General features: G+C 48.9%; 1 protein-coding gene across 46 annotated transcripts in view; it reads right to left on the bottom strand.

The window, feature by feature from the left end:
• LOC147700405 (uncharacterized) overlaps nucleotides 1–12,937 on the bottom strand; it is a 700,768-nt gene that overhangs the window by 587,263 nt on the left and 100,568 nt on the right. For all 46 annotated transcript variants that reach the window (XM_086935784.1, XM_086935772.1, XM_086935787.1 and 43 more), the window contains exons 4-5: nucleotides 12,671–12,781; nucleotides 1,128–1,238 (exon numbers count right to left, since the gene is read on the bottom strand). In XM_086935784.1, the coding sequence (XP_086791910.1) occupies nucleotides 1,128–1,238; nucleotides 12,671–12,781 (222 nt within the window). The remainder of the gene's footprint in view (nucleotides 1–1,127; nucleotides 1,239–12,670; nucleotides 12,782–12,937) is intronic.

The raw sequence follows: 12,937 nt of genomic DNA on the forward strand, positions 1-12,937 counted from the left end.
TTTCGATGATAACTAATATTTGAGCCCACCAAGTTGATCTGGAAAGCCACAGACATGCACTGTCCAAACACACAGGATTTTAACGCGGTCCTTAGTTGTAATAACCCTCTATTTTTTTTAAGAGTAGCAAATAGCTACTTACTAGATTCCCTAAAATAGTTACAATTGATAACATTTCCCCTTTGAGGCTTCAGAAGTTGTCCTTGATCTTTGCCTGAATTAAGCTGAAAACCTTTGCTAATTTCAGATCAGATTCACACTTTGGGCAGGTTAGTGACCACCGGTGAGCAGGCACGGTAATTTGGGAACATGACATGGGATGCTAGATAAGATCACTTAAACATTTAACATACATGTTAAAGACTCAGGGAGCAGGCTGTGCAGCCCTTGGGGCAAAGATCACCTCCAGAAACGTGCTGTTCTGCCAAGCAGAGAGGCCTGGGGCCATTGTCTGGCCCATTTTGACACCCCACCACCTCCTTCAGTCTATGGCTCAGGATCTCATGGTCAAGGGTGTAAAATGTGGCAGGGAGGTCCAGTAACATAAAAAAGGTAGCGACTCCCTTCTCTGTAAAAGCAGATATTTCTTAAGGCACATTTAGAAGGGTTGTTTCAGGGCCTCTACTAAGTCTGTAGCCGGCCTGCCACCACCTCAGAATATTAAAAGGTGCAGTGACTGCCTTTTTGAGAAGTAACAGGGGGTTAGTTATTAGCCTCTACATTAAGAAGCACCGTAAAGATTGTTGGTTTCTTTATGACACCATAATTTTGTCTGTTAGTCACCCCAGGACAGCAGGGGTACCATGTCTCCCTAAACTTTATCCCTACACAGCAGGAGTATTGTCATTCTACAATACAGTACTACAGTATTTGAATTTAAAAATATTTATTAAGCGCACATATACCTAGCGGTTTCTTGGCGCTTTATAAGCTTTTTAAGACGTTAATACATTTGAAAGGACATCATAATATTTGCTTTTATGTTTCCATTCATTCTCTGCCAGCTTGGACATATCAGTGAACTGTTATTAATCCGAATAGCAAATTCACAATAAACTTAGGCTTAATGTCATTCATTCCTGTGACTGATTACATATTCATGTGTTCCATGTAAAAAGATAACTTACTTGCTGGGCAGACGGCAGTATTAACTTCCTCAGAGCGCTGCTCAACAATGGGATAGCTCCCTTCCTCTTCTTTGATGCGGTCTGAGGCCATCACTACGCTGGATTCTTGTGCTGTAATAATGGGCAAACAAAAGAATTATTTCACAGTCACATAATTGAAGTGTGTCCTGCTCCGCTTCAACTCCCGACTGATCTCATTACATCCATTTATTAATTTCAACGCCAGTCACACAGAAAGGAGATGTGGTCCTAGATACCTCTGTCCCCTTCATGAGTTCCTCACTTATCCATTGGAAGACATTGTGGGTTTGCCTTCATGAAAACCCGGTACTTGTGTATCTGTAATTACAGTTCCTGAATGGTGAGTGATTGTAGTTCACGGACTCTATGCAGGAGAGCTGCTTCTGGAGTTAGAAAGGTTAGCCCTCCCTTGTGCATTGGTGCAAATGGTTCCTACATTATGTCACTGAGCGCGGTATATGTTCCTCGCAGGCATGAACCATGTCTGGCTCAACCATAGCAGTTGCTAGGATGAGCATCATCGGTGACTGTTTATACTGCTCAATTTCCACAGGAATCAATGGTATTGGGAGAAAAAGCTTACCCATGTCTCGGGCATTCCTCTTGGATTAGTGGTGTGGGTACCTGGAAGGGAAATCTTGACATCGTGCGTTCTCTGGGGTTGAGATGAGTCTAGGTCTGGCATGCCCCACCTTTGGAAAGTAAAATGCTACTTACCAGTATGCATCTGTTCTTGGCATGTAGATCTGTAGATTTGTATACTGTAGCATAGATCTTCATCTGGTGTTGGGCTCGGATTTTTGCACTTTGTTATTATTGTAGAAGTTTTGTAGTCACGAGATAGGCGACTCCTCCTTTGGTTAGTAGTGCGCATGGGCATCGACTCTATCTCCAGATTGCTTTCGCCATAAAGGGCGATGATGGAGTTAGAAATAGAAAGATGTCCATTTGTAAAGTATCTAAGTAAGATATTACTGCAACAGACACAGGTATCCGAGGAGGCGAGTGGGCGTATACAAATCTACAGCTCTACATGCCAATAACAGATGCATACTTGTAAGTAGCATTTTCCGTTTGAGGCATATGAGCTGTAGATTGTATACTAGAGCATACACGATACAGGTAGCCACCGCTAAGGCAGAACTGCTGTATCGGTAGCAGCAGTTTGAAACAGTGTTCTTAGTACAGCTTGGCCCACACTAGCTTGTTGTTTTGCTTGCACATCCATCCAGAAATGTTTACTGAATGTGTGTGGTGTAGACCATGTTGCTGCTTTACAAATGTCATCCATGGGGATATTCCCCAAGAATGCCGTAGATGCCCCTATTTTGAGTGTGGAATGCATACTAGGGGGAATTGATAATGTATGCTTTGCTTTTTGATAGCATACTTGAATGGTTTTAACAATTCACCTGGCAATTCCATATTTTGATATAGGATTGCCTTTGTGTGGTGGTGAGAAAGCTACGAAAAGTTGTTTAGTTTTACTGAAACTTTTTGTTCTCTCAATGTAGTAAAGAATAGGTCTTTTAACGTCAAGCGTATGAAGAGCCCGTTCTGCCACTGAGTCTGGTTGAGGAAAAAAGACTGGGAGCTCAACCGACTGGTTAAGGTGAAATGGAGAGACTACTTTAGGTAGTAATTTAGGGTTTGTCCTAAGAACCACTTTGTTGTGATGTATTTGCAAAAATGGTTCTTGTATGGTTAATGCCTGGAGTTCACTAACTCTCCTGAGAGATGCGATGGCCACAAGGAAGGCTACTTTCCATGTGAGAAATTGTAACTCACATTTGTGTAAAGGTTCAAATGGGGGACCCATGAGCCTGGTAAGGACAATGCTTAGATTCCAGAGATTGGAGAGGGTGGAATTCTGTATGTTGCATTGCGTTCAGTGTAATTATGTGGGGTGTAATTATGTGGCACTGAGTGATATTTGGAGTGTATGTTGCATTGAGTGCAGTGTAATTATGTGGCGTGTAATTATGTGGCACTGAGTTGTATTTGGAGTGTATGTTGCATTGAGTGCAGTGTAATTATGTGGCGTGTAACTGTGTGGCACTGAGTGGTATTTGGAGTGTATTGTTGCATTGAATGCAGTGTAATTATGTGGTGTGTAGTTATGTGGCACTGAGTGATATTTGGAGTGTATGTTGCATTGCGTGCAGTGTAATTATGTGGCGTTTAATTATGTGGCACTGAGTGGTATTTGGAGTGTATGTTGCATTGAGTGCAGTGTAATTATGTGGCGTGTAATTATGTGGCACTGAGTGGTATTTGGAGTGTATGTTGCGTTGAGTGCAGTGTAATCATGTGTTGTGTAATTATGTGTTGTGTAATTATGTGCACTGAGTAGTATTTGTAGTGTATGTTGCATTGAGCGCAGTGTAATTATGTAGCATATAATTATGTGGCACTGAGTGGTATTGTCTGGAGTGTATGTTGTATTTATTAGAGTGTAATTATGTGGCACTGAGTGGTATTTGGAGTGTATGTTGCATTGAGTGCAGTGTAATTATGTAACATATAATTATGTGGCACTGAGTGGTATTGTGTGGAGTGTGTGTTGCATTGAGTACAGTGTAATTATGTGGCTTGTAATTATATGGCACTGAGTGGTATTTGGAGTGTATGTGTTATTTAGTGCAGTGTAATTATGTGGCACTGAGTGGTATTGTGTGGAGTGTGTGTTGCATTGAGTACAGTGTAATTATGTGGCTTGTAATTATATGGCACTGAGTGGTATTTGGAGTGTATGTTGCATTGAGAGCAGTGTAATTATGTGGTGTGTAATTATGTGGCACTGAGTGGTATTTGGAGTGTAAGTTGCATTGAGTGCAGTGTAATTATGTAGCATGTAATTATGTGGCACTAAGTGGTATTTGGAGTGTATGTTGCATTGAGTGCAGTGTAATTATGTGGCGTGTAATTATATGGCACTGAGTGGTATTTGGAGTGTATGTTGCGTGAGCTCAGTAATTATGTAGCATATAATTATGTGGCACTGAGTGGTATTATGAGGAGTGTATGTTGTATTCAGTAAAGTAATTGTATGGCGTGTAATTATGTGGCACTGAGTGGTATTGTTTGGAGTGTATGTTGCATTGTAATTATGTAGCATATAATTATGTGGCATTGAGTGGTATTGTGTGGAGTGTGTGCTGCATTCAGAAGAGTGTAATTATGTGGTGTGTAATGATGTGGCATTGAGTGGTATTGTGTGAGTATATGTTGTATTCAGTAGAGTGTAATTGTGTGACATATAATTATGTGGCACTGAGTGTGCACCTCTTGGCCTGCCCACTTGCCCAGACGTCAGTGGTGAACGGGGCTGCCCTCTAGTGTAGTCATCGGTTCTCACCTCTGTGCGATCCTCTGGCTCCTAAAGGCTGGCTCTCAGGTGCGCTCCTTGGCCCCGGTGCACCCTGGTGTCTCTGGAGGCCCAGCACGGTGGGCGAGAGGGAGAGCACCGGAATGAAGATCTGCCATACCTCGGTCTTTGCGCTGGCGTCGGGGTCCCTGCGGACCCCCCTCTCCTCGCTGGTTCCACCTGTCAGAGTCAGAAGGCTCGCCATCTTGCTCTGCTTTCGCTCAGGATTGTAGGATTGTGACCCCCAAGCCCTCTCAGCTTCTTAAAGTTTGTCTCTTGGGGGAGAATGGGAGGGGAGACTCGATGGGGGGTGGGGTTGCTCCCCAGATTCTATAGATATGCTAATGTGATCATCTTCCCCAGCTGTGTTGGTGCCAAGGCGGGAAGAAGCTTGGTTGTCTCCTGTGACCCCTGCCAGGAGAGCAGCTGAAATGCAGCGATTTGTTATGGAACAAGATCCCCCGGTGCAATGCCTTCCAAACAATTGATTTCTCTAAGCGAGAGCCTACCTCGCTGTACTGTGGACGGGAGACGCTGTGCCCGCCTCCCTGCTCGGGGCTGCGCTGTCATTGGCAGCCGCCGAGGCAGGAAGACAGGCAAACACGGAGGAGACGTGGGCGGGGCCTGTAGGAGAGTAGGGTCTGCAATCCTATGATCACCCAGATTTTTTGCTTTTGTTTCACTGGTTTACGACTTTCTCTGGCTGTGGGCCTGCCAATCAGACCCACAGCCTGGCTGTTCTCTTTCTAAATTACGAGATGTACCCTAGGTGCATTTACCAATTGGTACTGGGCCACCTTATCAGACCCCGTAACGCAGGGCATAGGTGTACCCAGGGCCGCCAGGGGCTGCAGCATGTATTATGCCACCCCTGGCTGGCCTCCTAAATTTGACACAACTGGCTGCATGACAGCTGGGGCGAAGACGTGTAATCACCCTTTGCTTTAGATATAGTAGCTCTATATCTAACCATACAATGGACACCCGAGTTCCTATCAGTCACTCCTATGGCAGGCCTTGACAATCCTGAAGGCAGAGTGCGTGGGCTCGTGTGAACTGTGTTCTGGCCCGAGCCGAGCCCGGTTGCAGCTTGCGGAATCAAGACCCAATGGCTGTTCCATGATAACGCGATACCGGGGTTACCGATATGGTACGCGTTATCAAGGTATGTCGAGTAAGGTGTCATACGAATCGGGATGCTGCCCTCTCACCAACCCTGGCGACGAGGTTAGCATTCCGCCCTTCTAGAGGGACACGACATGTACGTAACTGTGAACCCCGGTTAAAGTTAACTAAAGCCTCAGCTCCACAAAATGGATGCTGCCACCACAGACACGAGTCTGACCTCCTGCTGCTGGGAGTCCTTCCAGCGAGGAGCGCTTAGACAAAGGGTTTCCTGTCGAGGGCGGTGTTCGCACCGTCCCAGACAGGGTTTGTGTATTCTGGGTAGGTAGGGCTTTTGCGAGAAGGTGACTGAGAGTGGCACCCCGGTGCTCACTACGCATCTGCCGGTTAGAACCAGTTCCAGGAGCACCAGCCCTGGCCTGGGGAAAGTCCGGCAGGGGAGAGGGGTGTAACTACCCCCCTTCCTGGTCCCACCCTTAGGGCAGGACCTAGTCATGTACCCACCCCTTCCTTTAGAATAAAGGCCGGAGCGGGGACCCTTCCAAATTAGATCATCTTTGAATCAAGAACTACTTTCTACGAAAGGACATTCAAGACTCTTCTCAAGATTTCTCCCTTGTGACTAAGGAGTAGTCACCCTGCATCAGCAGGCACCATCTAAGAACTCTGCGGTTTGCTGTAAGTCCTTCCTCAAGGAATCCGACGGCCCAGCTCGACGAGAACCGGCTTCCCTGGCACCTCTGACCTCTACCCACGTCATCAGCTCAGCTGTGATCTGTGGGTGCGACGAGACCTCGAGGGACCGGCCATCATCAGAACCTGCACGCTCTTAAACCAGCACGACCATCGAAGCAATTCTCCGGTGAGTGCTCTGGGGTCCGAGAAGCCCCGACCCTGAGCCGCTCCAGCACCGAAGTGCAGTCTCCCAGCATCTCCACGATCTGCGTGGGGCCCTTCTGCTCGCTGCTCAGCACGTTGTCTGGTCACTAGCCGCTGGCTTGTGCTCTTCTGTGACGACATCCGACAATCAACACTGCTGGTCTGGTTGCTCCAGACCGGCCCTTGCTTCCATCTTTGCGAGAAGCACCCCGGACCCTCCTGGTCCACTCAAGACGCCATCTTAGGCCCACCACGTGGCCCTGAGATCTGCCAAGGCTTGTTGCCCCATCCTGGGCCCAGCGACGCCGACAGCATCATCCTTCGTGGGACAGCTCGCACCTCCGCCGTGGTCGCCGACAACGCCTCCTGGTCCGTGAGACTGCAGAGCCTAGCGTCGCCCACTCACCTGGTCGAGGTGACGGCCAACCGGTGCCTTCCTGGTACCCTCTGACTACTGGCTAGTAGTACGAACTTGGTCCCCTCTGCTTTCAGGTATCATCAATCTCTGATCCAGGCTCGGATCTCTACGAACTATTCATCCCTGGTCGCCGGCCAGCAACTCCTTTTCTTCCGGCTCCTGGCTCGTCAGCGAAGACCCCGACGCCTGTAAGACTTGTGCAGCCGCAGCCCTCGTGGCTAGGTAACTCGGCATTTCGGTGCCTGCATAGCCTCTTTACTCTAGGGTCCCGAGTCCCTCGCTTCCGACTTGCCCTATCGGGTCCGCCCGAGACCTCAAACTTTCCGTGTCCTCGGACACTTGTGTTAATTGTGCACTTGAAGTATTTTCCTAAGAGATTTGGTTTGTGCTTAGTACCCTGTCCTCATAAAGAGTACAGGGCTGTTGTGATTCTTAATAAATATCCTGTTTATTTTCATAACACTTGTGTGGTGTCCTTTCACTTGGTGTTCAAGGGGTACATGTGTGGTAAACAGCTGGCTTAACACGCCCTCTCGAGTCTTTAGCCTTAGACTGCTCGTATCCACGCTACTAGGATAGCTGGTCTATAGGTTGACTTACAACCAAACACCATAAGGGTCGTTGGAACGATACATAGCGGTCGCTAGAATAGCGAACGTTGCATATCGGGCCAACTTCTCACATTGGTGAGCAGCGGTTGGGATTTGAGCTTGCTGTTGTTTTACCACACGTATCCTAAGAATATCTTGTTGAAAGATCACATAAGTACTGTTAGTACATATAACTAAAGCTTAGAATACTCTGAGTTCTACTGAACCAGCTGTTGCAGCTCCTCAAGGCTTAGCACACCTTGGCTGTAACTCTTAGCAAGGGAACAGTAGGTAAACCCATAGTGTAGGTAGGTGCATCACTTACACCACACTAGAAGCAGTATGTCGGACAAAGGAGGAAACTCTGAGTCTCCCCTTGTGTCAGTTGACCCTCCACAGGTCATCCCTTCAAGATATACTGCGCTTAACTTCCATGAGTTACGACAAGTATGTACCTCTAGGAAGATTAAGCAGGGGGCTAACCCCACCACCTCCTTTCTGATTGGTCTCCTAGAGACTTATGATGCCAGAAAGGCTGAGAAGCTTCTTAGCCCTTCTAATCCAGAAGGAGACATGCCTCCCCTCGAGGGAACCAGAGGCGACCCTGACCTAATCCTCCTCTCCGCCGAGAATGAGAACGTGGAGGAGGACGAGGATGAGGATCCCTCTGGGGATGAGGCAGATAAGGGACAGGTAGAAGTCGGAAGACTAAGCAGGTCCAACTTAAGCAAACATGACAGTGGTACTGGGGGACTCCTGGGGCCACTATCAGGTCAGCTTAACATTGGGAATGGACGAGCCAGATCTCTGTCAAGAGACTCTGGCAGATCCCTTCAAACCAATGGCTCTCACAACTCTTCGCAAAGAGGGATGACGTCCCCTCAGCGGAGAGTGTACGAAGCTAAGGAAAGGGCAGCTAATCTGAGGATCGAAAGGGAAGAACTTGCCCTGGCCAAAGAAAGGCTTGCCTTTGCGAGAGAGCAACAGTTAAGTGGGGTAGTCCCCACTGGTGGCAGCAATGTACCTAGCAATAGGGAAAGGAGTTTTGATACGAAACACCTTGGTAAGATAGTGCCCCCCTTTAAACAAGGGGACGACATCCACAAATGGATTACTGCTTTGGAGAGGGCCTGCACTGTGCAAGGTGTACCCCAGAGTCAGTGGGCAGCTATCTTGTGGCTCTCCTTTGAAGGAAAAGGAAGAGACAAGCTCCTCACCACAAGGGTGGAGGATGCGAACAATTACCAAATCTTGAAAAATACACTCGTTGAAGGGTTCGGCCTAACCACTGAGCAGTACAGGGTGCTGTTCAGGGATACCCAGAAAACGCAGTCTCAAGATTGGTCTGATTTTGTCGATTGTGCCACTAAGGCTTTTGAGGGCTGGTTGCTGGGCAGTAAGGTTACTGATTACGAAGGATTGTATAATTTGATGATGAGAGAACAAATTTTAAACAATTGTCAGAACCAGTTGTTGCATCAGCATCTTGTCGACTCGGATCTGACCTCTCCCCAAGAATTGGGAAAGAAGGCAGACAGATGGGTTCGTACGAGAGTTAAACAGAACCAGGGCCAGAATCAAGGTGGTCAGAAGAAAGCAGACCAGAAGGGTAAAGATTCTAAGGGGGAACAAAATGACCAGAAGTCTTCGACAGGTCCCCAACAACCCAAAGAGGGTGGGGGTCAGGCTCCCCAAAAGAAGAAAGAAGGCCAATCCAAAAGATGGTGCCAGTACTGCAAAAGTAAATCTCACTGGTTTAGTGAGTGCACCAAGAAAGGAGGAGGGCAGACTCCTGCCACTGCAGCCCCTAAGGCACCTGTGCCCCCTAGTACAGTCAGCAGTGGCAGTGCGCCTCCCAAGGGTTTAGTAGGGTTAACCCTGGGTTCTGAGGGGCGTGACAACTTAGTTAGCACACTCACTCAGGCTGTCCTTGTCAGTACAGGGGACGTGGACGTGTCCCCTGACATAAGTCCCAATACCTTGGGCAAATACCGACAGACGCCTTTCATAAATGGAAAGATGGCTCAGGCCTATAGGGACACTTGTGCCAGCGTCACCATGGTGACGCCTAACTTTGTGGACCCTGGACAGATCATGCCAGGTACAGAATTCCTGGTGACCAATGCAAGCAATGTCACTACCAATCACAGTATGGCAATTGTAGCTTTCTCCTGGGGAGGGGTAACTGGCCAAAAGAAGGTTGTAGTTAGTCCAGACCTCCCAGTGGATTGTTTGTTGGGCAATGATTTGGAGTCATCACAATGGTCAGAAGTGGAGCACCGGACTCACATGGAAATGTTAGGCTTGCCAGCACATGTGTTCGCTGTGACCAGGTCACAGGTCAGGAAATGCCCCACTGAACAGGTGCTGGATCCTGGAACAACGGACCAGACACCTCCCAAGAAAAAGAGCAGTAGGGTTAAGGCTGCGCCTTCCCCCTTGCCCCAGGTCGTGGATCAAGTCTCAGAGGAGGCTGACCTACAAGAATTGAGGGAAACTGAGCCTAGAGAGTTCGAACTTGATCAAGTTGAATTCTTGGGTTCAGGGGGACCCTCAAGGGAAGACCTGGGGAAGGACCAGTTAGACTGCCCTTCTCTTGAACCCCTCAGACAGCAGGCTGCTGCTGAGGCTGCTGGGAACGCCACAGGTACCCACAAGGTATACTGGGAAGATGGACTCCTGTACACTGAGTCAAGAGACCCCAAGCCTGGCATGACCAGGAGGCTGGTTGTACCCTTGTCTCAGCGTGGTTTCCTACTTACCTTGGCCCACGAGATTCCCTTAGCAGGTCACTTAGGCCAGACGAAGACGTGGGACAGGCTTGTCTCACACTTTCACTGGCCTCACATGAACGAAGATACCAAGGAGTTTTGCCGCTCCTGTGTCACTTGCCAAGCCAGTGGTAAGTCAGGTGGCACGACAAAGGCCCCCCTTATACCAATGCCTGTGGTGGGGGTGCCCTTTGAACGGGTGGGGATCGACATCGTCGGTCCCATGGAACCACCAACAGCATCAGGGCACAAGTTTATACTGGTGGTAGTGGATCATGCCACCAGGTATCCTGAAGCTATTCCCCTTAGGACCACTACAGCACCTGTTGTGGCAAGAGCCCTAGTTGGAGTATTCTCCAGAGTGGGCTTCCCTAAGGAGGTCGTCTCCGACAGAGGTGCAAACTTTATGTCGAGCTACTTAACTGCTATGTGGAAGGAATGTGGTGTCAACTACAAGTTCACTACACCCTATCATCCACAATGCAATGGGCTTGTTGAAAGATTCAACAGGACCCTGAAAGGGATGATTCATGGACTACCAGAAAAGCTTCGGCGTAGATGGGACGTCCTGATCCCCTGCCTCTTGTTCGCCTACAGAGAAGTCCCACAGAAGGGGGTCGGCTACAGCCCTTTTGAGCTTTTGTACGGACATCCTGTAAGAGGACCCCTGTGTTTGGTGAAGGAAGGATGGGAGAGACCTCTCAAAAAGCCTGCAGCCAACATAGTGGACTATGTGCTTGGCCTCCGCTCGCGGATGGCTGAATACATGGAGAAGGCATCTGAAAACCTTAAGGCCAGCCAAGAACTCCAAAAAGCTTGGCATGACCAAAAGGCTGTCTTGACTGTTTATCAGCCCGGACAGAAGGTGTGGGTGTTGGAGCCAGTGGCCCCAGCAGCACTCAAGGACAAATGGTCCGGGCCCTACACCATCCTGGAGAAAAAGGGAGAGGTCACCTACCTGGTCGACCTGGGAACTCCCCGGAGCCCCCACAGGGTGCTTCATGTCAACAGGCTCAAGGCATATGTCGACAGGAAGGACATGAGTTTGCTCATGGCCCTAATTGCTTCGATGGTCGTGCTGGTTTAAGAGCGTGCAGGTTCTGATGATGGCCGGTCCCTCGAGGTCTCGTCGCACCCACAGATCACAGCTGAGCTGATGACGTGGGTAGAGGTCAGAGGTGCCAGGGAAGCCGGTTCTCGTCGAGCTGGGCCGTCGGATTCCTTGAGGAAGGACTTACAGCAAACACCATAAGGGTCGTTGGAACGATACATAGCGGTCGCTAGAATAGCGAACGTTGCATATCGGGCCAACTTCTCACAGGGCCTGATCGAGGTTTCCGCATCCCCCTGCCTGGGGGAAACTTTAGCTGTCGTTGCCGGTCTCCTGCGGTGGAGGGAGACCGGAGTTGCTGCAGAAAGCCCCGGGTCCCCGGGTGAAGGGGAAGCCGGTGGAGCTGCGCGGGGCTCCTGTATGATGGAGCGAGCCCCGCGCTACATGAGGATATGCCGCCGCAGGAGCCCCTAAGAACGGGAGCTCCAGAGCAGACCGGCAGCCTACCGGTAAGTGGGGCCGGTGTTGTGGTAGCAGAGTGGGGGGGGGGGGGGGGGGGGGGGGGGGGTCGGGGCACATTCACGGTGGCCGCGCCCCCGTGTGCTTTCCCTCCCTGCGGGTGCCCGTGTTTAAAACAGTGTGCATGGGCCGTGCTGGACGTGCGCGTTCGCGCACCCAAATCCACACGAAAAGCTCGTAACACCCTCCTGTCCCTAATTCCCCCGAGACGGGCAGCTATACGTCTCTAGCTGGACGCATCCTTCGGATGCTAACTCCAGCGAGACCTAAAAAGGTAGCGACTCCTTTCTCTGTAAAAGGCACATTTAGCAGGGCTGTTTCAGTCTGTAGTAGGCCTGCCATCACCTCAGAATATTAAAAGGTGCAGAGTGACTGCCTCTTTTTAAATGGCTTTAAGAAGTAACAGGCTGTTAGTTATCAGCCTCTACATTAAGATGTGCCGTAAAGATTGTTGGTTTCTGTAGGACACCATAATTGTGTCTGTTAGTCACCCCAAGACAGCAGGGGTACCATGGTGGCATGTATCCCTAAATCTTATTCCTTCCTCCACAGGAGTACTGTCATTCTACAATACAGTACTATGGTATTATAAGCTTTTTAAGACTTTCATACATTCCAGTTAAGTGGCAAAAGGATGTCAAGAATATTTGCTTTTATGTTTCCATTCATTCTCTGCCAGCTTGGACATATCAGTGAACTGTTATTAATCCTAATAGCAGATTCACAATAAACTTAGGCTTAATGTCATTCATTCCTGTGACTGATTACATATTCATGTGTTCCATGTAAAAAGATAACTTACTTGCTGGGCAGACGGCAGTATTAACTTCCTCGGAGCGCTGCTCAGCAATGGGATAGCTCCCTTCCTCTTCTTTGATGCTGTCTGAGACCATCACTACGTTGAATTCTTGTGCTGTAATAATGGGCAAACAAAAGAATTATTTCACAGTCGCATAATTGAAGTGTGTCCTGCTCTGCTTCAACTCCCGACTGATCTCACTACATCCATTCATTCATTTCAACGTCACACAGAAAGGAGATGGGGGCCCTAGATACCTCTGTCCCCTTC

Source organism: Lissotriton vulgaris, chromosome 8, assembly GCF_964263255.1.
Source record: "Lissotriton vulgaris chromosome 8, aLisVul1.2, whole genome shotgun sequence".
Taxonomy (NCBI): Eukaryota; Metazoa; Chordata; class Amphibia; order Caudata; family Salamandridae; genus Lissotriton; species Lissotriton vulgaris.